The following is a 26891-nucleotide window of genomic DNA, read 5'->3' as shown; positions in this document are numbered from 1 at the left end:
GGATTAATGAGTGATGTGTCTTAGATTCCTAGATTATTTTATAAAGGCTTGCTGCATAATACATTCTGTTCATTTCATAATTTAAAAATAAACTGATGTGTTCTGCAAAAAAAAATTTCTGAATGATTGGAAAGCTTGCATACCTTTAGGGTGACATTGAGTTTGACTCTCTCTGTACTGTTGGCTCCAGGTTCCCAAACATCTGGGGTTTAAAATTCTTATCTTTGTTGTAAATCCCTTCATTGCCTTGCCCATCCCCATCTCTGTAATCTCCTGCAGCCACACAGCCTACTGAGGTCTTTCTCTGTGCTCCTCTCACTCTGACCTCTTGAGCATCCTGGATTTGCCTTGCTCCACTGCTGCTGGCTCTGGCCTCAGCTGCCTGGGCCCGAATCTCTGGAATTCCTTCCCTCATCCCTCTGCCTCGCTTTCCTCCTTTAAGTTGTTCCTTAAAACCTACCTCTTTCACAAAGCTTTTGGTCACCTGCCCTCCATTTTTTTTACTTTGCTAAGATTCCCGTGAAGCGCCTTGGGACGGTTTGGCTGGGTTAAAGGCGCTACACAAATGTAGGTTGTTGCGTTTGCTGCCCAGGGAAAGCCTTGCTCCAAGCTTCAGCTGCGTCACTGACAGTGTTGAAAAGTCCAGTTCCTTATTAGGAGTGACAGCGAATCACGTGGAGGCGACACAGGCAAACTCCCTCCTAGCAGATAAGGAGGAGGAGATAAGCCAAAGTGACTGAATTGAAGGGGGCGGGGGTGGAGATTGTGGGGACTGGATCGCTGACAAACTGCAAGCACACAGCGTTTGAGAAAAGCCCCGCCGGCGGTGCTGAGCGACTATGGAGGAATTGTATCATTCTTATTGCAGCCGGAGTCCTGTCTGGGAAGAAATGGTGGGTACTTGTGTTTATTTGCGTGTCGCGCTTCCACACACTTTGAATCTGTCTGTCCTGCCTTGTGTTTTCGTTGGCAAAGGTTGTAATTTCCTTTTTCGATTTGCAATTTTAAATTAAAGACAAACATATCTAGTAAATGGCCACTGCATGGACTCAGGCAGTTTTCTGTTTATCTGTGGTTATTGAATAGTGCCCTTCTGAGATTTAAATCATCTTCCAAATGATTGGGAAGTTGGGTCCGACTTGTAACAGTGAAATAACGTCACTTAGCAAAAGATGCAAGATTTTAGGGGCTAGGGTGAGGGAAAAACAACAAGGGGGCTGAAAGTTAAAGCAGGCTGCACACGGAGTGATATCATTGAAATTTGGGCCTGACTGATTAAATGGAATAGAAACCAACCCAGGAGTCCAACAGAGGAGTGTTAATTCATCAACATCCGACAGAGGGAAATCATTTCCAAATTGCTTTATTCGATGATTACCTCCGCCGTCCTTAATGTAAGAACAGAGAAGACTGGGCTACTTCAGCCCCTCCCCACTCAGGCTGCTAGCTCACAGAGACTGTCCTTCCTATAAATTAGCATCTGTTAAAAATCTGCATGGATTCGAATGCATGGAGAGGAAGGAAAATATTCTCGCTGTGATTTTTTTTGTTACACTAGAGATTAAAGTTCGTTCTTAAAGATATCGAACTGTAAAGCCCTCAAAATACAGGGGCGTTACAACTGATAATTCCTTACCGAGTGTGAGTGAGTGTGAGAGTGAGTGAGTGTGTGTGTATATGGGTGAGAGAGTGTGTGTGTGGTTGATCAACGTTGTAATCTGGTTTCCAGTTTAATTTCGGAATCAGAGCGGAGTTGGACAATTCACCGATCAACAAATATAATCCTATTCTCATTTCGCTCAATCCGGTCTTCATAGAGATGAGACTTTATAACCAGGCTTAGATTTGTTTCTTATTTTCAAAACCTGCGACTGAAACAGCTCAAGACTTGTTCACAGGGAAAAAGGTTCTGTATTTTGGTTTGAATGACCATTCTGGTCCGGTCATCCAATCTCGTAGGGGCAAGTCGTTTATCAACTCTGGGTATGGTTATGTGTGCAGCTCGATGTAATGTAATTCGGTTTCCGTTTTAAATCTTCAAATTGTACAGATTTAAGTAAAATAAAAATGCTGTAGTGAGAAGGCTGAAGCGAATTCCACACCTGGATTACTGTCCCTGCTATCAGTACATGTGAACGACTATCGTTGTCAGAGTGGATTTTTCTGAACATTTTTGTTGATTTTTCAATATTTGACTTTTCCGTTTGGGAGCTAATACAAGTGCAGGTGGATGTGGCCCAGAACTGTCTGTAAACTCTCGCCCAGCTTTGCAGGTTCATTTCTCTGAATCGTGCCCCCGAAAATCACTGAGGCACTGTGTGGATGACAGGAGAATGCATTTTCTTACATGTTTACATCAATTTTACTTAACTTTCAAAAATGCACGGCAGATATTCTCAATGCAAGATTCATGACAGCAAAACATTCAAAGGAAAAAGAACAGATTCTAGATCTAGATGGGGTAGATCAAACTGAATCCAAATACAATCTGAAACACGAAGATAGATTTTCCGCTCTAATTTGAATGGAAATTCGCCCCCCGCCGCCCACTAACAATAATCTCTGTTCATTGAAGGTGGTCCCAGTGATCGGAATGTGGAAATTTTAACAGGTAAAGATATTTTGAAAAAAATTCAGTAATAGTAGTTTCTCTTTCAGTCGGGAAGAATTCAGTTCATCTTGAACTGGCTGAAGCGTTCGATTTATTTTCCCAGTGGACCACAGTCTTGCTCCTCCCAACTCGAATCTAACAAAGCGAGTCAGTCAATTTACTGCCAGCTCGCTGAAGTGTGACTGTCAGTGTTTCTGTGTCCAGACGTTTGTCTCTGAGAACCAGTGTCATCTTTCAGTAATTTCGCCCTGGATGTGGCTTCGGCGACATTCCTTTCTGCAACTAGTGGCACTGTGTGAACACTTACTGATTGCAGTAGCAGTGTTTTGGTGATTTCTCCGTCCTTGAAAGTTTGCTTGAGTGACGTAGCGCCGCCGAAACTTTTTACAATTCTGCAGCAAAGATATCATTAACTGTCCTGAGACACTCAGTGTGTGTTTGTGGTGATTTCACATCGAGACGGTCAGTGTGTGTTAGCGGTGATTTCACAGTGAGACAGACAGTGTGTTTGTGGTGATTTCACACGAAGACGGTCCGTGTGTCAGCGGTGATTTCACACTGAGACAGTGTGTGTTTGTGGTGATTTCACACTGATTACACTGATTTCACACAGTCAGTGTGTGTTTATACTGATTTCACACTGAGACAGTGTCTGTTTATACTGATTTCATACTGAGACAGTGTTTATACTGATTTCACACTGAGACAGTCAGTGTTTGTTTATAGTGATTTCACACTGAGACAGTCAGTGTTTGTTTATACTGAATTCACACTGAGACAGTGTCTGTTTATACTGATTTCACACTGAGACAGTGTCTGTTTATACTGATTTCACACTGAGGCAGTCAGTGTCTGTTTATACTGATTTCACACTGAGACAGTCAATGTGTGTCAGTGGTGTTTTCACGCTGAGACAGTAAATGTATGTCACTAGTGATTTCACACTGAGACAGACAGTGTGTGTTTGTGGTGATTTCACACTGATTATATTGATTTCACACTGAGACAGTCAGTGTTTGTTTATACTGATTTCACACTGAGACAGTCAATGTGTGTCAGTGACGTTTTCACACTGAGACAGTCAGTGTCTGTTTATACTGATATCACACTGAGACAGTCAATGTGTGTCGGAGCTGATTTCACACTGAGACAGACAGTGTATGTTTGTGGTGATTTCACACTGATTATATTGATTTCACACAGACAGCCAGTGTTTGTTTATACTGATTTCACACGGAGACAGTCAGTGTTTGTTTATACTGATTTCACACTGAGACAGTCAGTGTTTGTTTACACTGATTTCACACTGAGACAGTCAGTGTTTGTTTATACTGATTTCACACTGAGACAGTGTTTGTTTATACTAATTTCACACTGAGACAGTCAGTGTTTGTTTATACTGATTTCACACTGAGACAGTCAATGTGTGTCAGTGGTGTTTTCATGCTGAGACAGTAAATGTATGTCACTAGTGATTTCACACTGATACAGTCAGTTTGTGCTAATACTGATTTCACACTGAGGCAGTCAGTGTGTGTCAGTGGTGATTTCATACGGAGACAGTTAGTGTGTATTTATACTGATTCCACAATCAGGAAGAAAGTGTGTGTTTGTGGTGATTTTACACTGAGGAAGTGAATGTGTGTCAGTGTTGATTTCACACTGAGACAAAGAGTGTATGTTTGTGGTGATTTCACACTAAGAAATAGTGTATGTTTGTGGTAATTTCACACTGAGACTGTTAGGGTGCGCTTGTGGCGATTTCAGATTGATTATACTGATTTAACACTGAGACAGTCAGTGTCTGTTTATAATGATTTCTCACTGAGACAATCAGGGTCTGTTTATATTGATTTCACACTGAGACAGTCGGTGTGTGTTTAAACTAATTGCACACTGAGACAGTCAGTGTCTGTTTATACTGATTTCACACTGAGACAGTGTCTGTTTATACTGATTTCACACTGATACAGTCAGTGTCTGTCTATACTGATTTCCCACTGAGACAGTCAGTGTCTGTTTATACTGATTTTACACTGAGACAGTCAGTGTCTGTTTATTCTGATTTCACACAGAAAACCAGTGTGTGTTTATACTGATTTCACACGGAGACAGTCAGTGTTTGCTTATACTGATTTCACACTGAGACAGTCAGTGTGTGTTGGTGGTGATTTCATACTGAGACAGTTCGTGTGTGTTTATACTGATTCCACACTCATAGAGAAAGTATGTGCTCATGTTCCCACTGAGACAGCCAGTATGTAGTTGTTATGAATTCACACCCAGACAGTCAGTGTGTGTTTATGGTGATTTCACACTGAGACAGTCAATGTGTGCCTGTAGTGATTTCACACTGAGACAGTGAGTTTATGTTTGCGGTGATTTCACACTAAGAAATAGAGTGTATGTTTGTGGTGATTTCATACTGATACAGTCAGGGTGCAGTTGTAGTGATTTCACGTTGATTATACTGATTTAACACTGAGACAGTCAGCGTCTGTTTATACTGATTTCACACTGAGACAGTCAGTTTGTGTTTAAACTGATTTCACACTGAGACATTCAGTGTCTGTTTATATTGATTTCACACTGAGACAGTCAATGTCAGTTTATATTGATTTCTCACTGACACAGTCAGTGTGTGTTTGACTGTCTCAGTGTGAAATCAGTATAAACACACACATTGACTGTCTCAGTGTGAAATCTGTATTATGTGTGTGTTTGTGGTGATTTCACACTGAGGCAGTGATTGTGTTTCAGTGGTTTCACACAGACAGTGAATATGTGCCACTGGTGATTTCACACTGAGGCAGTCAAACACACACTGACTGTGTCAGTGAGAAATCATTATAAACAGATACTGACTGTCTCAGTGTGAAATCAGTATAAACACACACTGACCATTTGTTTGTTTGTGGCAGTTTCACACTAAGACAGTGTTTGTGTGCACTGATTTCACATTGAGACATTCAGTGTCTGTTTATACTGATTCCATACTGAGACATTCAGTGTGCGTTTATATTGATTTCACACTGAGACAGTCAGTGTGTGTCAGTGTTTTTTTTTACAGTGAGACAGTAAATGCAAGTCAGTAGTGATTTCTCACTGAGACAGTCTATGTGTCATTAGTAATTTCATACTAAGACTGTCAAGGTGTGTATGTGGTGATTTCATATTGAGACAGTCAATGTGTTTTTATACTGATTCCACACTGAGACATAAAGTTTACATTTGTGATTTCACACTGGGACAATCAATGTATGTCAGTGGTGTTTTCACACTGAGGCAGTCAGTGTGTGTCAGTGGTGGCTTCATACTGAAGCTGCTAGTGTGTCTTGATACTGATTTCACACTGAGAGAGACAGTGTGCATTTGTTGCGATTCTGCACTAAGACAGTCAGTGTGTGGTTGTTTTGGCTTCACACCAAGACAGTCAGTGTGTGTTTGTGTGATATTACACTGAGACAGTCAATGTGTGTGTTTGAGGAGATTTCATACTGAGACAGTCAGTGTATGTTTGTGGTGATTTCACACTAAGACAGAGAGTTTATGTTTGTGGCAATTTCACATGAAGAAAGAGAGTGTACGTTGGTGGTGATTTCACATTGAGACAGTCAATGTGAGTCAGTGGTGATTTCATACTGAGACAGTCAGTGTACATTTATACGGTTTCACACTGAGATAATCAGTGTCTGCCAGTGGTGTTTTCATACTGAGGTAGTCAGTGTGTGTCAGTGGTGGTTTCATGCTGAGACAGCTAGTGTGTGTTTATACTGATTTCACACTGAGGGAGACAGTGTGTGTTTGTGGTGATTCTACAGCAAGACAGTCAATGTGTGTTTGTGGTGATTTCATACTGAGACAGTCAATGTGCGTGTTTGTGGTGATTTCACACTGAGACAGAGAGTGTATGCTTCTGGTGATTTCGCATTGAGACAGTTGGTTTATGTTTGTGGTGATTTCACACGAAGAAAGAGAGTTTATGATTGTGGTGATTTCACACAAAGAAAGAGAGTTTATGATTGTGGTGATTTCACACAAAGAAAGAGAGTGTATATTTGTGGTGAATTCACATTTAGCCAGTCAATGTGAGTCAGTAGTGATTTTATACTGAGACAGAGAGTGTATATTTGTGGTGATTTCAAATTGAGATGGTCAATGTGAATCAGTGTTGATTTCACATTGAGACAGTGTGTGTTTTTGGTGATTTCACACTGAGACGGCCAAGGTGCATTTGTGGTGATTTCACACTGAAGCAGTCAGTGTGTGTCAGTGGTGATTTCACACTGAGGCAGTCAGTGTGTGTTTGTGGTGATTTTTCACACTGAGACATTCAGCGATTGTTTATAATAATTTTACACAGAGAGTCCGTGTGTGCTTGTGGTGGTTCTCCACTGAGACAGTCAGTGTGTGTTTATGGTGATTTCACACGGAGACAGTCAACGTGTGTTAGTATGAATTCACCACAAAGACTGTCAGTGAGTATTTTTGCAGATTTCATACTGAGACAGTTAGCATGTATTTGTGGCGATTTCACACTGAGGCAGTCAGTGTGTGTCTATGGTGATTTCACACTGTGACAGTCAATGTGTGATTTTGGTGATTCCACACTGAGACAAAGAGTTTGTTTGTGGTGATTTCACACTAAGACAGAGAGTTTATGTTTGTGGTGATTTCAGACTCAGACTCAGAAAGAGAGTGTATGTTTGTGGTGATTTCACACTGAGGCAGAGAGTGTGTGCTTGCGGTGATTTCACATTGAGACAGTCAGCATGTGTTTTTGGTGATTTCACACTGAGACGGCCAGAGTGCGTTTGTGGTGATTTCACACCAAGATAGTATGTGTTTGTGGTGATTTCACACTGAAGCAGTCAGTGTATTTCAGTGGTGATTTCACACTGAAACAGAGAGTGTGTGCTTGCAGTGATTTCACATTGAGGCAGTCAGCCTTTGTAAGTGGTGATTTCATACAGACAGTGAATATGTGCTAGTGGTGATTTCACACTGAGACAGTCAGTGTGTGATTGTGCCAAATTCACACTGAGGCAGTCACTGTGTGTCAGTGCTGATTTCACACGGAGACAGTCAACGTGTGTTAGTGTGAATTCACCACAAAGACTGTCAGTGAGTGTTTTTTGCAGATTTCACACTGAGGCAGTTAGTGTGTGTCAGTGGTGATTTCACACAGACAGTGCATATGTGCCAGTGGTGATTTCATACTGAGAAAGTCAGCAGGTTTTTGTGGCAATTTCACACTGAGGCAGTCAGTGTGTGTTTATGGTGATTTCACATTGAGACAGACAATGTATATTTGTGGTGATTTCACACTGAGACAGTCAACATGTGTTTGTGGTGAATTCATACTGAGAGAGTCAGTGTGTGTTTGTGGTGATTTCATGTTGAGACATTCAGTGTCTGTTTATACTGATTTCACATTGAGACAGTCAGTCTGTGTTTATACTGATTTCACACTGAGAGAATTAGTGTGTGTCAGTGGTGTTTTGACACTGAAACAATAAATGTACGTCAGTGGTGATTTCTCACTGAGACAGACAGTGTGTCAGTGGAGATTTCACACCAAAACAGTTACTGTGATGTCTATAATAATTTCACCCTGAGAGGGAGAGTGTGTGTTTGTGGCAATTTAACATTGGCACAGCCACAGTGTGTCAGTGGTGATTTGACACTGAGATACTCAGTGTGTGTTTGTGGGGATTTCACACTGAGACTGAAAGTATGTTCTAATACTGATTTCACACTGATAATGTCAAAATGTTGTTGTGGTGATCTCATACTGAGACAGTGAGTGTTTTTGTGGATTTCACACTGAGGTAGTCAGTGTGTGTCAGTGGTGATTTGACACTGAGGCGGTCAGTATATGTCAGTGGTGATCTTTCACACTGAGACATTCAATGATTGTTTATAATGATTTCACACAGAGTCAGTGTGTGTTTGTAGTGATTCTACACTGAGACAGTCAGTATCTGTTTATACTGACTTGACACTGACACAGTAATTGTGTGTTTATGCTGTTTTCGCACTGAGAAAGTCAATGTGTGGTTGTGGTGATTTCACAATAACACAGTCAGTGAGTGTTTTTGCGGATTTCACACTGAGGCAGTCAGTGTGTGTCAGTGGTGATTTCACACAGACAGTGAATGTGTGTCAGAGGTGATTTCACACTGAGACAGTCAGTGTTTGTCAGTGGTGATTTGACACTGAAACAGCCATTGCATTTCAGCGGTGATATCACAGTGAGACAGCCAATGTGTGTCTGTGATGGCTTCACACTGAGACAGTCAATGTGTGACAGCGGTGACTTCACACTGAGACAGCCAATGTGTCCTTTTGGTGATTTCACACCAAGACACAGTGTGTGTTTTTGTGGTGATTTCACACTGAAATGGAGATTGTGCGTCTATACTGATTTAACACTGAGACAGCCATTGTGTGTCAGTGGTGATTTCATAGTGAGGCAGTCAATGTGTGTTAGTGGTGACTTTGCACTGAGACAGTCAGTGTGTGTTTATAGTGATTTCACACTGGGACAGTCAAGCTCTGTCACTGGTGATTTCATACTGAGACAGTTAGTATGTGTTTATACTGATTTTGCACTGAGAGAGACAGTGCGCTTGTGGTGATTTCACACTAAGACTATCAGTGCTTGGTTGTTATGATTTCACATCAGACAGTAATGGTGTGTTTGTGGTGATCTCACATTGAGACAGTCCATGTTTGTTGATACTGATTTTACACTGAGACAGTCATCGTGTGTCAGTGGTGATTTCACAGTGAGACAGTCAATGTGTGTCAGTGGTGACTTCACATTGAGAGAGTCAGTGTGTGTCAGTGGTGATTTCACACTGAGATAGTCAGTGTGAGCTTGTAGTGATTTTACACTGAGACACTCAGTTTGTATTTTTGTGGTGATTTCACACTGAGACAAAGAGTGTGTTTTTATGCTGATTTCACACTGTGACAGTCAGTGTGTATTTGCGTTGATTTCGTACTGAAACCATCAGTTTGTGTTTGCGGTGATTTCACACTGAGACAGTCAGTGCATTTCCTTAGTAGCTTCACACTGAGACCATCAGTGTGCGTCAGTGGTGAATTGACACTGAGGCAGTCAGTGTGTGTCAGTGGTGAATTGACACTGAGGCAGTCAGTGTGTGTCAGTGGTGATGTCACACTGGGACAGTCAGTGTGTGTTTATACTTATTTCACACGGAGATGGTCAGTGTATGTCAGTGGTGATTTCACACTGAGACAGTCAGTGTGTGTCAGTGGTGTTTTCACACTGTGGCAGTCAGTGTGTGTCAGTGGTGAATTGACACTGAGGCAGCCAGTGTGTGTCACTGGTAAATTCACATTGAGACAATTAGTGTGTGTTTATAATGATTTCACACTGAGGGAGACAATGTTTGTTGCGATTTCACTCTGAGACAGTGTGTGTGGTTGTGATGATTTATTGCCAGGACAGTTAGTGTGTGTTTGTGGTGATTTCACACTGAGACAGTCAGTGTGTGTTTTTGGTGATTTCAAACTGAGACTGAAATCAGTATAGACACACACTTTGTCTCTGAGGCAGTAGGTTTTTGTTTATACTGATTTTACACAGACAATAATTGCATTTCAGTGTTGATTTCACACTGTGGCAGTCAGTGTGTGCTTGTGGTGATATCACACTGAGACAGTGTGTGCTTGTGGTGATTTCATACTGAGTCAGTGTGTGTTTGTCATGATTTCACACTGAGACCGACAGCGTGTTTCTATACTGATTGCACACTGAGATAGTCAATGTTTGTTTATACTGATTTCACAGCAAGACAGCCTTTGAGTGTCAGTGGTGATTTCACAGTGAGGCAGTCAATGTGTGTCCATGGTGGCTTTACACCGAGACAGTCAATGTGTTTTAGCCATGATTTCACACTGAGGCAGTCAGTTATTGTTGATACTGATTTCACACTGACAAAGTCATTGCGTGTCAGTGGTGATTTCATGGTGAGATAGTCAATGCTTGTCCATGGTTGCTTCACACTGAGACAGTCAGTGAGTGTTTGTGGTGATCTCACACCATGACAGCCAGTGTGTGTTTGTGGTGATGTCACACTGAAACAGACAGTGTGTGTCTATATTGATTTCACACAGAGAGTAATTGCATGTCAGTGGTGATTTCACAGTGAGACAGTCCTTCTGTGTCAATGGTGATTTCAGACTAAGACAGTCAATGTGTATCAGTGGTAATTTCATAGTGAGACAATGTGTGTCAGTGGTAATTTCACACTGAGACAGTCACTGTGTGTCAATGATAATTTCACACTGAGGCAGTCAGTGTGTGTCAGCAGTGGTTTCACACCGAGACAGTGTCTGTTTATACTGATTTGACACTGACAGAGTCAGTGTGTTTATACCCAATTTCATGCTAAGAAAGTCAATGTGTGGTTATGGTGATTTCACGCTGAGGTAGTCAGTGTGTGTCAATGGTAATCTCATACTGAGACTATCAGTATGTGTTCACTCTGATTGCACACTGAGAGAGACAGTGTGTGTTTGTGCCGATTTCACACTGAGACAGTCAGATCGTGGTTGTTATGATTTCACACCAGGACAGTAAGTGTGTGTTTGTGGTGATCTCGCACTGAGGCAGTCAGTGTTTGTTGATACTGATTTCACAGTGAGACAGTCGTTGTGTGTGAGTGGTGATTTCACACTGAGGCAGTAGGTGTGTGTCCATGGTGCCTTCAGACTTAGAGATTAATGTGTGTCAGTGGTGACTTCACACTGATACAGTCTGTGTGTATCAGTGGTGATTTCATATCGAGGCAGTCAGTGTGTGTTTGTGGTGATTTCACACTGAGATGCTCAGGTATGCTTTTTTTTTCATTTCGCACTGAGACTGACAGCGTGTTTCTATACTGATTGCACACTGAGACAGTCAGTGTTTGTTTATACTGACGTCACACTGAAAGTGCCATTGCATGTCAGCAGTGATTTCACAGTGAGGCAGTCAGTGTCCTTCAGTGGTGAATTCACACTGAGACAGACTGTGTGTGGCTGTGATGATTTCACGATATGACAGCCAGTGTGTGTTTGTGGTGATCCCACACTGAGACAGTCAGTTATTGTTGATACTGACTTCACACTGAGACAGTCATTGCATGTCAGTGTGATTTCATGGTGAGATAGTCAATGCATGTCCTTGGTTGCTTCACACTGAGACAATCAATGTGCATCAGTTGTGATTTCTCCCTGAGACAGTCAGTGAGTGTTTGTGGTGATTTCACCATGACAGCCAGTGTGTGTTTGTGGTGATTTCATACTGAAACAGTCAGTGTGTGTCAGTGGTGTTTTCACATGGAGGCAGTCATGTGTGTCAGTGGTGATCTAATACTGAGACAGTCAGTATTCATTCTGACTTCACACAGAGAGATAGTGTATGTTTGTGGTGATTTCACATTGAGACAGTGCATGTTTGTTGACACTGATTTCACACTGAGATAGTGAATGTTTGTCAGTGGTGACTTCATACTGAGACAGTCAATGGGTGTCAATGGTGATTTCACTCTGAAACAGCCATTGTGTGTCAGTGATGATTTCATTCTGAGACTGTCAGTGTGTGTTTATACCGATTTCATACTGAGACTGTCATTGCGTGTTCGTGGTGATTTCACACCAAGTGAATCAGTGCGTGCTCGTGTTTGTTTCACATTGAGACAGTTAGTGTGTGTCAATAGTGATTCCACACTGAGACAGTCAGTGTGTGTCAATAGTGATTCTACACTGAGACAGTCAGTGTCTTTTTGACACTGACAGAGTCAGCATGTATTTATACTGATTTCACACTGAAACAATCAGTGTGTGTCTGTGGTGTTTTCACACTGAGGCAGGCTGTGTGTCAGTGGTGATCTCATACTGAGACAGCCAGTGTGTGTTCACTCTGATTGCACACTGAGAGGGACAGTGTGTGTTTGTGGCAATTTCACACTGAGACAGTGCATTGTTGTTATGATTTCACACCAGGACAGTAAGTGTGTTTTTGTGATGATTTCACACTGAGACAGTCAGTGTTTGTTGATACTGATTTCACACTGAGGCAGTCATTGTGTGTCAGTGGTGATTTCACAGTGAGACAGTCAATGTGTGTCCGTGGTGGCTTCCCACTGAGACAGTCTGTATCAGTGGTGATTTCACACTGAGACTGTCAGTGTGTGCTTGTGGTGTTTTCACACCAAGGCAGTCAGTGTGTGTTTTTTGATGATTTTGCACTGAGACAGACATTGTGTGTCCATACTGATTTCACACAGACAGTCAGTGTTTGTTTATACTGATTTCTCACTGAAAGTGCCATTGCGTTTCTGTGGTGATTTCACATTGAGGCAGTCAATGTGTATCCATGGTAGCTTCACACTGAGACAGTGCGTGTCAGTGTGATTTCACACTGAGGCAGTCTGTGTGTGTTTGTGGTGATTTCACAATGAGACAGCCATTGTGTGTTTGTTGTGATTTCGCACTGGGACAGTCAGTGTTTGTTTATATTGATTTCACATTGAAACAGCCAGTGTGTGTTTGTGGTGGTTCTACACTGAGATTGTCAGTGTGTGTAAGTGTGATTTCATACTGAGAGAGCCAGTGTGTGTTTGAGGTGATTTCACACTGTAACAGTCAGTGCTGTTTTTACTGATTTGACACTGACACCGTAAGTGTATGTTTATACAGATTTCACACTCAGACATTCAGAATGTGTTAGTGGTGATTTGACACTGAGGCAATCAGTGTGTGTTAGTGGTGATTTCACATTGAAACTGTCAGTGTATGTTGATACTGATTTCACACTAAGACAGTTACTGTGTATCAATGGTGATTTCACAGTGAAACAGTCAATGTGTGTCTGTGGTGACTTCACTCCGAGACAGTCATTGTGTGACAGTGGTGATTTCACACTGAGACAGTCAGTGTGTGCTTGTGGTGATTTCACACTGAAGCAGTCAGTGTGTTTCAGTGGTGATTTCACACTGAAACAGTTAATGTGTGTCCATGGTGGCTTCACACTGAGACAGGCAGTGTGTGTCACTGGTGACTTGACACTGAGAAAGTCAGGGTGTGTCAGTGGTGATTTCACAGTGAGATAGTCAATGTGTGCTTGTGGTGATATCACACCGAGACATCGTGTGCTTGTGGTGATTTCACACTGAGACAGTCATTGTGTTTCTATACTGATTGCACACTGAGACAGTCAGTGTTTGTATATACTGATTTCACAGTGAGACAGCCATTGCGTGTCAGCGGTGATTTCACAGTGAGGCAGTCAATGTGTGTCATTAGTGACGTCACACTGAGCAGTCAGTGTGTTTCAGTGGCGATTTCACACTGAGACAGTCAGCATACATTTATACTGACCTCACACTGAGACGGTTAGTGCATGTCAATGTTGATTTCACACTGAGACAGTCAATGTGTGTCAGCGGTGATTTCACAGTGAGGCAGTCAATGTGTGTCAGCGGTGATTTCACACTAAGAGAGTCAGGTTGTGTCAACGGTGATTTCACAGTGAGACAGTCAATGTGTGCTTGTGGTGATATCACACCGAGCAGCATGTGCTTGTGATTTCACATCAAGAGAGTCAGTGTGTGTTTGTGATGATTTCACACTGAGACAGCCAGTGTGTGTTAGTGGTGAGTTTACGCTGAGACACTCAGTATATGTTTTAGTGGTGATTTCATACTTGGGCAGATAGTGTGTGTTTATACGGATTTCACAGTGAGGCAGTCAGTGTTTGTCCATGGTGGCTTCACACTGAGACAGTCAAAGTGTGTCATTGGCGACCTCACACTGAGCAGTCAGTGTGTTTCAGTGGAGATTTCACACTGAGACAGTCAGCATGCATTTATACTGACTTCACACTGAGACGGTCAGTGCATGTCAATGTTGATTTCACACTGAGACAGTCAATGTGTGTCAGTGATGATTTCACAGTGAGACAGTCAATGTGTGCTTGTGGTGATATAACGCCGAGACAGCATGTGCTTGTGGTGATTTCACACTGAGAGAGACAGTGTGTGTTTGTGGTGATTTCACACTGAGACCGACAGTGTGTTTCCATATTGATTGCGCACTGAGACAGTCAGTATTTGTTCATACAGATTTCACAGTGAGACAGCCATTGTGTGTCAGCGGTGATTTCACAGTGAGGCAGCCAGTATGTGTCCGTGGTGGCTTTACACTGAGACAGTCAGTGTGTTTCTATACTGATTGCACACTGAGACAGTCAGTGTTTGTATATACTGATTTCACAGTGAGACAGCCATTGCGTGTCAGCGGTGATTTCACAGTGAGGCAGTCACTGTGTGTCATTGGTGACGTCACACTGAGCAGTCAGTGTGTTTCAGTGGCGATTTCACACTGAGACAGTCAGCATACATTTATACTGACCTCACACTGAGACGGTCAGTGCATGTCAATGTTGATTTCACACTGAGACAGTCAATGTGTGTCAGCGGTGATTTCACAGTGAGGCAGTCAATGTGTGTCAGCGGTGATTTCACACTAAGAGAGTCAGGTTGTGTCAACGGTGATTTCACAGTGAGACAGTCAATGTGTGCTTGTGGTGATATCACACCGAGAAGCATGTGCTTGTGATTTCACATCAAGAGAGTCAGTGTGTGTTTGTGATGATTTCACACTGAGACAGCCAGTGTGTGTTAGTGGTGAGTTTACGCTGAGACACTCAGTATATGTTTTAGTGGTGATTTCATACTTGGGCAGATAGTGTGTGTTTATACGGATTTCACAGTGAGGCAGTCAGTGTTTGTCCATGGTGGCTTCACACTGAGACAGTCAAAGTGTGTCATTGGCGACCTCACACTGAGCAGTCAGTGTGTTTCAGTGGAGATTTCACACTGAGACAGTCAGCATGCATTTATACTGACTTCACACCGAGACGGTCAGTGCATGTCAATGTTGATTTCACACTGAGACAGTCAATGTGTGTCAGTGATGATTTCACAGTGAGACAGTCAATGTGTGCTTGTGGTGATATAACGCCGAGACAGCATGTGCTTGTGGTGATTTCACACTGAGAGAGACAGTGTGTGTTTGTGGTGATTTCACACTGAGACCGACAGTGTGTTTCCATATTGATTGCGCACTGAGACAGTCAGTATTTGTTCATACAGATTTCACAGTGAGACAGCCATTGTGTGTCAGCGGTGATTTCACAGTGAGGCAGCCAGTATGTGTCCGTGGTGGCTTTACACTGAGACAGTCAATGTGTTTCAGTTGTGACTTCACACTGAGGCAGTCAGCATGTGGTTGTGATGATTTCATGCCGAGAGTCAGTGTGTTTGTGGTGATCTCACACTGAGACAGTCAGTTATTGTTAATACTGATTTCATACTGACAAAGCCTTTGCATGTCAGTGGTGATTTCACGGTGAGATAGTCAATGCGTGTCCGTGGTTGCTTCACATTGAGACAGTCAATGTGTGTCAGTGATTTCTCCCTGAAACAGTCAGTGAGTGTTTATGGTGATTTCACACTGAGACAATCATTGCATGTCAGTGGTGATTTCACACTGAGACAGTCATTGCATGTAGGTGAGAGGCAGTCTGTGTGTGTCAGTGGTGATTTCATACTGGGACAGTCAGTGTGTGTCAATGGTGATTTCACACTGAGGCAGTCAGTGTGTGTTTATATTGATTTCACACTGAGACATTCATTGCATGTTGATGGTGATTTCACACTCAGTCAGTAGTGATTTCATACTGAGGCAGTCAGTGTGTGTTTATAAGGATTTCACACTCAGACACTCAAGACAGTCAATGTGTGGATGTAGTGATTTCAGAGTGAGACAGTCAGTGAGTGTTTTGGCAGATTTCACACTGAGGCAGTTAGCACGTGTCAGTAGTGATTTTACACTCATACAGTGAATGTGTGTCAGTGGTGATTTCACACTGAGACAGCAAATATCTGTCGGTGTTAATGTTTTGAGTCCGTATTACTCTTGTTCAGAACTAAAGAGAAGTAGAAATGTGGTGAAATATATACTGTTTAAGAGAGGTGGAAGGGTGAAGTTGGCTAGAAGGCCAGTGATAGGTGGAGGCAAATGAGAGTTTGCAAAAGATGTCATAAACAAAAGGTCTGAGGGGTGTTGATGGTGGTGATACTGGTAAAGGATCTGTTAATGGTGACATTAAGGGTAGAAAGCAGGATGAGCAAGTGACAGATGGCCCTAGTGGGGGTGGGGTGGGGGGAGTGGACAGTGTGGGAAAAAAGATTGAAATAGGCTAAAAGGTGGGGATAAAACAATGAATGGAAATAAATTTAAAAAGTAATAATAGAAATAGGTGAGAAATAAAATATATATAAAAATTAAAAAATAAATATAGAAAAAAGAGGATAAAAAAGGTGCCACCTCATGCCCTCGCCTGGATCTGGAAAAATTTATTAATTTTGCTTCTAATTTCCATCCCTCCATCACTTTCGCATGGTCCAACCCTGACACTTCCCTTCCCTTCCTTGACCTGTCTCAATCTCTGGTGATAGACTGTCCACCAATATTCATTACAAGCCTACTGACTCCCACAGCTACCTTGACTACAGCTCCTCACACCCCACTTTCTGTAAGGACTCCATCCTATTTTCTCAGTTCCTTCACCTCCGTCGCATCTGTTCTGATGATGCCACTTTCCAAAACAATGCTTCTTATACGTCTTCCTTCTTCCTTAACTGAGGTTTCCCCCCATGGTTGTTGACAGGGCCCTCAACCATGTCCAGCCCATCTCCTGCACCTCTGCCCTTACACCTTCCTCTCCCTCTCAGAACCATGATAAGGTCTCCCTTGTCCTCACTTTTCACCCCACCAGCCTCCGTATTCAAAGGATCATCCTCCACCATTTCCACCAACTCCAGCATGATGCCACCACCAAACACATCTTCCCTTCACCCTCCCTGTTAGCATTCCAGAGGGACCGTTCCCTCTGGGACACCCTGGTCCACCCCCCCCACACCATAACCCTCTCCTAAGGCACCTTCCCATGCAATTGCAGAAGGTGCAACACCTGCCCCTTTACTTCCACCCTCCTCACCGTCCACGGGCCCAAACTCCTTAAAACAATGAATAGAAATAAATTTAAACAGTAATAATAGAAATAAGTGGGAAATAAAATATATATATAAAAATTAAAAAATAAATATTGAAAAAAGGGGATCAAAAAGGTGCCGTCTCATGTCCTCGTCTGGACCTGGAAAAATTTATTAATTTTGCTTCTAATTTCCACCTCTCCATCACTTTCACTTGGTCCATCTCTGACACTTGCCTTCCCTTCCTTGACCTGTCTCAATTTCTGGTGATAGACTGTCCACCAATATTCATTACAAGCTACCAACTCCCACAGCTACCTTGACTACAGCTCCTCACACCCCGCTTCCTGTAAGGATTTCATCCCATCTGTTGCAAGTGAAGCAGCGCTTCACTTGTACTTCCCTCAGTTTGGTCTACTGCTTTCACTGCTCCCAATGCGGCATCGTCTACATTGGAGAGACCAAATGCAGACTGGGTGACTGCTTTGCGGAAGCATGACCCAGACCTCCCTGTCGCTTGGCATTTCAACACACCACCCTGCTCATGCCCACATGTCCATCCTTGGCCTGCTGTAATGTTCCAGTGAAGCTTGACGCAAACTGGAGGAACAGCACCTCATCTTCAATTAATCTATTTACAGGCTTCCAGATTTCACACATTGAGTTTAACATCTTCAGATCATGAACTCTCTCCTTCATCCCCACTCTTCAATACTTATTTTTAAATTTTTATATATATATTTTTTCCCACCTATTTCTATTGTTATTTTTTTAAAATTTATTTCCATTCATTGTTTTATCCCTACCTTTTAACCTATGTCGATCTTGTTTCCCGCACTGTCCCCTCCCCCCACCCACCCCACCTCTGCTAGGGGCATCTGTCTACTTCTCTTTAGCTCTGAAGAAGAGTCACATGGACTCGAAACATTAACCCAGTCTTTCTTTCCAAAGATGCTGTCAGACCTGCTGAGTTTTTCCAGCAATTTTTGTTTTTGTTCCAGATTTCCAGCATCTGTGGTATTTTGCTTTTATTTAAATGTATGTCAATGGTCATTTCACACAGAGGCAGTTAGTGTGTGTTTACACAGATTTCACACTCAGGCAGTCAATGGTGATTTCACACTGAGACAGTCAGTTTGTGTTTATACTGATTTCACACTGAGATAGTCAAGGTGTGCTCGTGGTGATTTCACACTGAAACAGTTAGTGTGTGTTTGTGGTGATTTCACACTGAGACACCCAGTGTGTGTTTGTGGTGATTTTACACTGAGACAGACAATGTGTGTTTCTGGTGACTTCACACTGAGACACCCAGTGTGTGTTTGTGGTGATTTTACACTGAGACAGTCAGAGTGTTTCTATGTTGATTTCACACTGAGACAGTCAGTGTATGTCAGTGATGATTTCACACGGAGACAGTGGATGTGTATCAGTGGTGATTTTGCACTGAGACAGTTAATGTGTGTTTATAAGGATTTCACACTGAGACAGTCAATATGTTTCAGTGGTGATTTCATACTGAGACAGTTAGCTCGTGTTTATACTGATTTCACACTGAGACAGTCAAGGTGTGTCAGTGGTGATTTCGCACTGAGACAGTCAAGGTGTGTCAGTGGTGATTTCATACTGAGACAGTCAGTGTGTGTTTGTGGTGATTTCACACTGAGAAATTCAGTGTGTGCTTATGGTGATTTTACATTGAGACAGTCAGTTCCTGTCAATGATGATTTCATACTGAGACAGTGAATGTGTGTCAGTGGTGACTTCATACTGAGGCAGTCAGTGTGTATCAGTGGTGAGTTCACACTGAAACTGTCAGTGTGTGTTTATACTGATTTCACACAGATATAGTGAATGTGTGTCAGTGGTGACTTCACACTGAGACAGTCAGTGTGTTTGTGGTGATTTGACACTGAGACAGTCACTGTGTGCTTGTGGTGATTTCACACCAAGAACTTCAGTGTGTATTTGTGATGATTTCACATTGAGACAGTCAGTGGTGATTTCACACTGAGACAGTCCTGTGTGTTTGTGGTGATATCACACTGAGATGGTCAGTGTGTTTTTATAGTGATTTCACACTTGGACAGTCAGTGTGTGTCAGTGGTGATTTCACATTGAGACAGTCAGTGAATGTCAGTGGTGATTTCACAGTGAGTCTGTCAGTGTGTGTTTGTGGTGATTGCACACCAAGACGGTCAGTGTGTGTTTGTGATGATTTCATGTTGAGACAGTTGGTGTGTGTGGCAACTTCACACAGACAATTAGTGTGTGTGTATAGTGATTTCTCACTGAGGCAGAGTATGTGAGTTTTTATGATTTTGCACTGAGACAGTCAGTGTGTGGTTGTTATGATTTCACACTTAGACAGTCAGTGTGTTTGTGGTTATTTCACACTTAGTCAGTATGTTTGTGGTGATTTCACACTGAGACAGTCGGTGTGTGGTTGTTATGATTTCACATTTAGGCAGTCAGTGTTTTTGTGGTGATTTTACACCAAGACAGTCGGTGTGTGTGTGCGTGTGGTGATTTCACACTGAGACAGTCAATGTGTGTCAGTGGTGTCTAAATACTGAAGGTGTCAGTGTGTGTCAGTGGTGCTTTCACACTGAGGCAGTCAGTGTGTGTTTATACTGATTCGCACTGAGACAACGTGTCTTTATGCTGATTTCACACCAAGATACTCAGTGTTTGTTTGTGGTGATTTCACACTGAGTCAGTCAGTGTGTGTTTGCCATGATTTTATACCAAGACAGTCAGTGTCTGTTTGTGTTGATTTTGCATTGAGAACGTCGGTATGTGTTTGTGGCAGTTTTACACTGAGACAGTCAGTGTGTGTTTATACTGATTTCACACTGAGGTAGACAGTGTGCATTTGTGGTGATTTTGTGCTGAGACAGTCAGTGTGTGTTGATGCTGAATTCACACTTGACAACCAGTGTGTGTCTGTGGTAATTTTACACTGAGACAGTCAATGTCTGTGGTGATTTCCCACTCAGACACTGTGTCTGTGGCGATTTCACACTCAGACACTGTCTGTATTGATTTCACACTGAGACAGTGTTTGTTTTGTGCAGTTTTCACACCGAGGCAATTTGTGTTATGTTGATTTCACATCGATACAGTTATGTGTGTTTGTGATGGTTTCACAATGAGACTGTCAATGTTTGTTTGTGGTGATTTCACATTGAGATAGTCACTGTGTATTTGTGTTGTTTTCACACTGTGACGCTTCATGTGTGTTTCTGATGATGTCTCACTGAGACAGTCAGTGTGCGCTTGTGGCAATTTCACACGGAGATAGCCAGTGTGTGTTTGTGGTGATTTTACACTGAATAGTCAGTTATTGAGGCAGTGTGTTTGTGCTGATTTTTCTGTGTGACAGTATGTGTCCATGATGATTTTACCTTGTCATATTCAGTGTGTTTGTGGTAATTTTCCTCTCATACACACATTGACCCTCAGAGGGTAATACTGTGTGTTCAGTGACCCCTCACTCTCTGAGGGTCAGGGTGATTTTTCCCTCCCTCCCACTCAGAGTCAGTGTGTGTGTTAAGTGATTTCTCCCTCTCTGAGGATCAGTCTGTGTGTTGTTATTCCTCTCTTTCCCTCTGATGGTCAGTATGTGCGTTAAGTGATTCCTCCCTCTCTCTTTCAGGGTTAGCATGAGTGTTAAGTGAATCCTTTCTCTGAGGGTTAATGTGTGTGTTAAATGATTCCTTTCTTTCTCTCTCAGGGTCAATCTGTATGTTAAGTGATTCATCTCTCTGAGGTTCAGTGTGTGCATTAAGTGATTTGTCTCCCCCTCATTCTGAGGGTTAGTGTATATGTTAAGTGTGACTGTTAAGTGAACCCCCTCTCTCTCTCTCTCTCTGAGGGTTAGCTTGTGTTAAGTGAATCCTCTCTATGAGGGTTAGTGTGTGTGTGTATGTTAGGTGAATCCTCTTTCTCTCTCTCTGGGGGTCAGTCCATGTGCTAAGTGATTCCTCCCTCTCTGGGGGTCAGTCCATGTGTCAAGTGGTTCCTCTTGCTCTCTCTCTCAGGGTCAGTCTGTGTTAACTGATTCCTCTCTCTCTCTGAGGGTCCATCTCTGTGCTAAGTGATTTCTCTCTCTCTCTCAGGGTCAGTCCATCTGTTAAGTGATCGCTTTCTCTTTCTCTGAGGGTCCGTCTGCGTGTTAAGTGATTCTTCTCTCTCTCTCTCTCTCTCAGGGTCAGTCCGTGTGTTAATTGATTGCTTTCTCTCTCTCTGAGGGTCAGTCTGTGTGTTAAGTGATTCCTCTTTCTGAGGGTCAGTCTGTGTGTTAAGTGACTCCTCTTTCTGAGGGTCAGTCTGTGTGTTAAGTGATTCCTCTTTCTGAGGGTCAGTCTGTGTGTTAAGTGATTCCTCTTTCTGAGGTTCAGTGTATGTTAAGTGATTGCTTTCTCTCTTTCCCTGAGGGTCCGTCTCTGTGTTGCGATTCTCTCTCTGAGGTTCCGTCTCTGTGTTGTGATTTCACTCTCTGAGGGTCCGTCTGTGTGTTAAGTGATTCTTCTCTCTCTCCGAGGGTCCGTCTGTGTGTTAATTGATTGCTTTCTCTCTCTCTCAGGGTCCGTCTGTGTGTTAAGTGATTCTTCTCTCTCTCTCAGGGTCACTCCATGTGTTGTGATTGCTTTCTCTCTCTCTGAGGGTCAGTCTGTATTAAGTGATTCCTCTCTCTCTCAGGGTCAGTCTTTGTGTTAAGTGATTCCTCTCTCTCTCTCTGAGGGTCTGTCTCTGTGTTAAGTGATTCCTCCCTCTCTCTCTCTGAACGTCAGTCTGTGTTGTGATTCCTCTCTCTGAGGGTCAGTCTCTGTGTTAAGTGATTCTTCTTTCTCTCTCTGAGGGTCAGTCTGTGTTAAGTGATTCCTCTCCCTCTCAGGGTCAGTCTTTGTGTTAAGTGATTCCTCTCTCTCTCTGAGGGTCCGTCTCTGTGTTAAGTGATTCCTCCCTCTCTCTCTGAAGGTCAGTCTGTGTTAAGTGATTCCTCTCTCTGAGGGTCAGTCTCTATGTTAAATGATGCCCCCCTCTCTCTCTGAAGGTCAGTTGTGTTGTGATTCCTCTCTCTGAGGGGCAGTCTGTGTGTTAAGTGATTCCCCAGTGATATTTTTCTCCCTAAATGTCATTGTGCTTGTTGTAATAAATTTGCCTACTTTGCTAAATGACATTCACTTCTCTCTCTCAGTTAATGTATGTGGAAAGGCATGCGCATTTTCTGCTGGTTGCACCATTTAGTGGTATGCCCACTATGAAGGCAGCTGTAGGTTTGTCCTGCTCAGCCTTAGCATAGTCCAAAGTCAGAACTACTTTATGTATCACTGTTGCATATATATTCAATGTCTCATTCTCATCATTGTCACTCATTCAAATCTTTGTCTGCTTTACTACCTCACACTTCTTGCATTGCACCCTATTTGTATCTCAGTTAGCATCTCTCACTCTGTGCATTTCAATTAGTTTCTGTATCTCAGTCTAAGTCACGTTATCAAACCAATTAGTAATACTTGCCAATCCCGTCATCCCCTGTGAGGAGAGTGGGGTCTGCTTGGAAAGCTGGGTCCAGCATGATGGGCCTTGAGTTAAAATTTCAGCTGACTCAACTCCCCATGGTATACCCATTCATCAGGACCTGAGGAATGTAGATGTGCAGTGCTCCAGTGAACTGTAAGAACTTCGCAAAAAGTTCAGCTCTTTTTTTTCCTCCAAAAACATACTTTATTCACAAATTGTAAAATTACATTCCAGAATAGTTCCAATTCGACATTATTGAAAGTGCAATCCAGTTCAAGTTCTTTCCACAGAGCATGTGGCATTCTGAGGTGCCTCAATATAATTGCAATATACATATTTTCAGTATACACTCCAGGGCAAAGATACTGCCCAAGGAATTTTGCAGTTTCCAGCCCTTCTGTGTACTATGGCAGGTGGCTTTTAGATAGTGGCCTTTCCCCATTGATTCTTTGCAGTGGCTTCCCCAAGCTTTAGCACGTCCCTTAGCACATAGTCCTGGACCTTGGAATGTGCCAGTTTGCAAAAACCTGTTGTGGACAAATCTGCATTGGAACACCAAGAAGTTTCAGGAGCCAGTTCAACTAAATAATTAGATTGTGGGAAATAGGCTTTCCACTGGGTCCTGAAACTATGTCTGCTCAGCTCCAGGTAAACTGCCAGCCACTACTTGACGTTGGTATTGTCTTGACGGGACAAGCAGCATAAGGCTCATCAGTTCTCCCGGCTGGTAGGTATTGTCGGTTGAACTGGATAAATCCCAGAAGTGCCTTTGTGCAGACTTTGCAATCTTGATCCTTGGTTGTGGCCAAACTGCCCCCAAGATCTCTGGATGTGGGCAAGTGGGATGTGTTGCTATGGGGCCAGGGTGCATTCTATGTCACGCAAACAACAGATTACTCAGCAGCTTGGTTTGGAAACTGTTCAATATGCGGATGAGTTTCGAGATGCATCAGATGTCCAACTAAATAAAAACAAAACAAGTTTGTGGGTGTTTCACATTTGCTGTGTGTATGCATGGTGTAAGTGTGCACCTTTAATTTGCTTTTCGATGTTGTGCCTCACATTCTTCTGCCCACTTTGTGTCTCTCTTTTTCCATGTCAAACTCCGTCTATCACACATGTATTCTTCCATGTGTTTCTTTTTCTTTCATGGGATATGGGCATTTTTGGCAAGGCCAACATTCATTATCCATCCCTAACTGTCCTTGAGAAGGTAGTGGTGAGCCACTTTCATGAAGCGCTGCAGTCCCTGTGGCGTACACCCACAGTGCTGTTAGGGAGGGAGTTCCAGGATTTTGACCCAGTGACAGTGAAGGAACAAGTCAGGCTAGTGACTGGCTTGGAGAGGAACTTGCAGGTGGTGGTATTCCCAAGCATCTGCTTCCTTTGTCCTGCTGAGTCGTGAATCAGCAGTGCTCGTATATGGAGTGGTATAAAAACAGCTGGCCTGGCAGTGCTCAATTGTATCGAAATCTCGAGCTCCTGTCTTTCTAAATCACTCACAGTCAATGTGTTTGAGTTCAGACACTTAATAATTACACAATCGTGTACTTGTCTCACTTTCTCCGAACTCCCATTTAAGTAAGTGTTCTTCTGTCTTAGCATCCATGTCTTACTCTTGATGCCTTATGGATATGTCTTTCATTCTTTCAGTATCTCTGTTTCATGGTCTTTCTCCAGGAACCTTTCACTCTCAATATGCGTGTGTCTTTATTTACCCAATCCTCCTTGAATGACTCTCCGCTGATGTCCAACTCTGTGAATCTCCTTTTGCTTGTCTACTCAAACATCAAATTATAGCCGGAGGATCTCCATTAATGACTTTGCTTTCCACCTCCAACTACTAAGGATCCATTCTTGGCCCCCTCATCCTCAATCACATGCTGCTTCTTAGCCACACCTACAGGTTCCACATGCCAACACCACCCTCTCCAGAATAAAAGCAGAAAATGCTGGAAATACTCAGCAGGTTGGGAGGCATCTGTGGTGAGAGAAACAAGAGTTGACATTTCAAGCTGCTGACCTTCCATCAGAACTCCATTTCCATCTGCTCTCTTGATCCCTCCTTCATCTCTGCTCTCAGACCTCTAGTCTTGAATGAGCTGCAATTTCCTCCAATAAATCATCCGGAAACTGAAGCTGATGTCTTTGGCCCCTGTCACAAACCCCAAACAGTCGCCATCAACACTATCCTCTCCCCTTCATGTTTCAGGCTCAACAAGGTTGTCTGTAACTTCAGCTTCCTGTTCGACCCTGGACTGAAACTCCAACCCCATAACCTCACCTACCTGCATGCAATAACATCGCCTTGTTCCAGTCTTGCCCAAGTCTGTCTGCTACCGAAGGCCTCATCCGTGGCTTTGTCACTGAGAAACGTGACCATTCCAAAGCTTTTGGACCAGCCTTGCATCATCCACCCACCCTAAACTTCAATTCATCCAAAATTCTGTTTGTTTGGTTCTCTCTTGCCTGTTCATCATCCCATCCTTGTTGATCCACACTGACTCTCAGCCTCCCGTCACCTCAAAGTTAAAATTCTCATTCTCATGGTTAAATTGCCACATGGTCTTGCTCCTTCTGATTTTTATAACTGTCTTCACTGCCACAACTGGTTTCTCTTCAGCACTCCCTCGCCCCCACCACTCGCAAATTCTCTCTCATGTCTCTCGTTCATCCCCCACTACCATTCGTGTTCACAACTTTAGCTACCTGTGTTCCATGCACTTTATTTTATCAATCTCTATAGCTGTTAAAATTTGAGATCGTCTTTATAACCCACATCTGAGATCTTTGTCACACCTCCTAATATCTCCTTTTGTTCAGTTTGGGATATTTTCTCAGTCATTGAAATCACTTTGTAAAAGCAAATGCTTGTGTGAATGTTTCTCTGTATGTATCTGTCTCTGTGTGTGGTTCTCATTCTGTACATACCACTTGTTAAAAGCACGTGTTTCTGTGAGCTTTTCTGTCTTTGGGAGGCCTTCTGTGTATAACTTTCACCTTTTATCTGTTTCTCTCTGCCTGTGTTTTTATTTCAGTACATCCTGTTTTGTCTGTACAAGTATGTGTTTCTCACGTAGTTACTCAGAGTAATGTTCTCTCTTTCACTTCATGTGTGCCTCCTTCAGTGTGTGTGTGTGTGTGTGTGTGTGTGTGTGTGTGTGTGTGTCAGTCTCATATGATTATTTTTGTGCTTCTGTAGTTCTTTTCCCTCTGTATATGTATGTTTTTTTCTGCTTCTCTCTGTCTCAGATTCTTCCCTTCCCAATGTTTGTCTCTTCATTCAGTCCCCCACTGTTTTTCTGCCCCGCCTTCCATACATGGTCTCTCTTTACAACAGCCTCTAGTTCTCTCTCTCTGTATCTTAGTCTGTCTATTTCTATCTCTTCCTATATATGCCCCTGTCTCTTGCGCATGCGGCCCTGTCTTTCCACTTTCAGCTAATCTCTCCATTCCTCTCTCTTTGTGTCTCGATCTTTTTTCCTGAGTCTGCATGTTCCTACCTTCATGCCACCTTCAGTCTGTCAATCTGTCTTTGTATTAATCCATTTTGTTTGTTGGTCTGTCTCGTGTGGCTGTTTCTTTCATTTTCTTTGTGTCAGTCTTTCTGCCTCTCACACTCTGCATCTTGTGAGTCTGATATTCTCAGTGCCTTCCTGTGTATTTCAGTTCTG

General features: G+C 42.8%; 1 protein-coding gene across 1 annotated transcript in view; it reads left to right on the top strand.

Moving 5' to 3' along the window:
- The first annotated feature begins 779 nt into the window (after positions 1-779).
- The window catches only part of LOC121290694 (diacylglycerol kinase eta-like), a 121461-nt gene continuing 95349 nt past the window's right edge, over positions 780-26891 (top strand). The window contains exon 1 of the mRNA XM_041211504.1: positions 780-893. Within this exon, the coding sequence (XP_041067438.1) occupies positions 840-893 (54 nt within the window). The 5' untranslated portion in view covers positions 780-839. The remainder of the gene's footprint in view (positions 894-26891) is intronic.

The sequence above is a fragment of the Carcharodon carcharias genome, chromosome 18, assembly GCF_017639515.1.
Source record: "Carcharodon carcharias isolate sCarCar2 chromosome 18, sCarCar2.pri, whole genome shotgun sequence".
NCBI classification, from domain to species: domain Eukaryota; kingdom Metazoa; phylum Chordata; class Chondrichthyes; order Lamniformes; family Lamnidae; genus Carcharodon; species Carcharodon carcharias.
The sequence above is the reverse complement of the archived record's forward strand: the minus strand, read 5'-3'. Positions and strand labels throughout refer to the sequence as shown.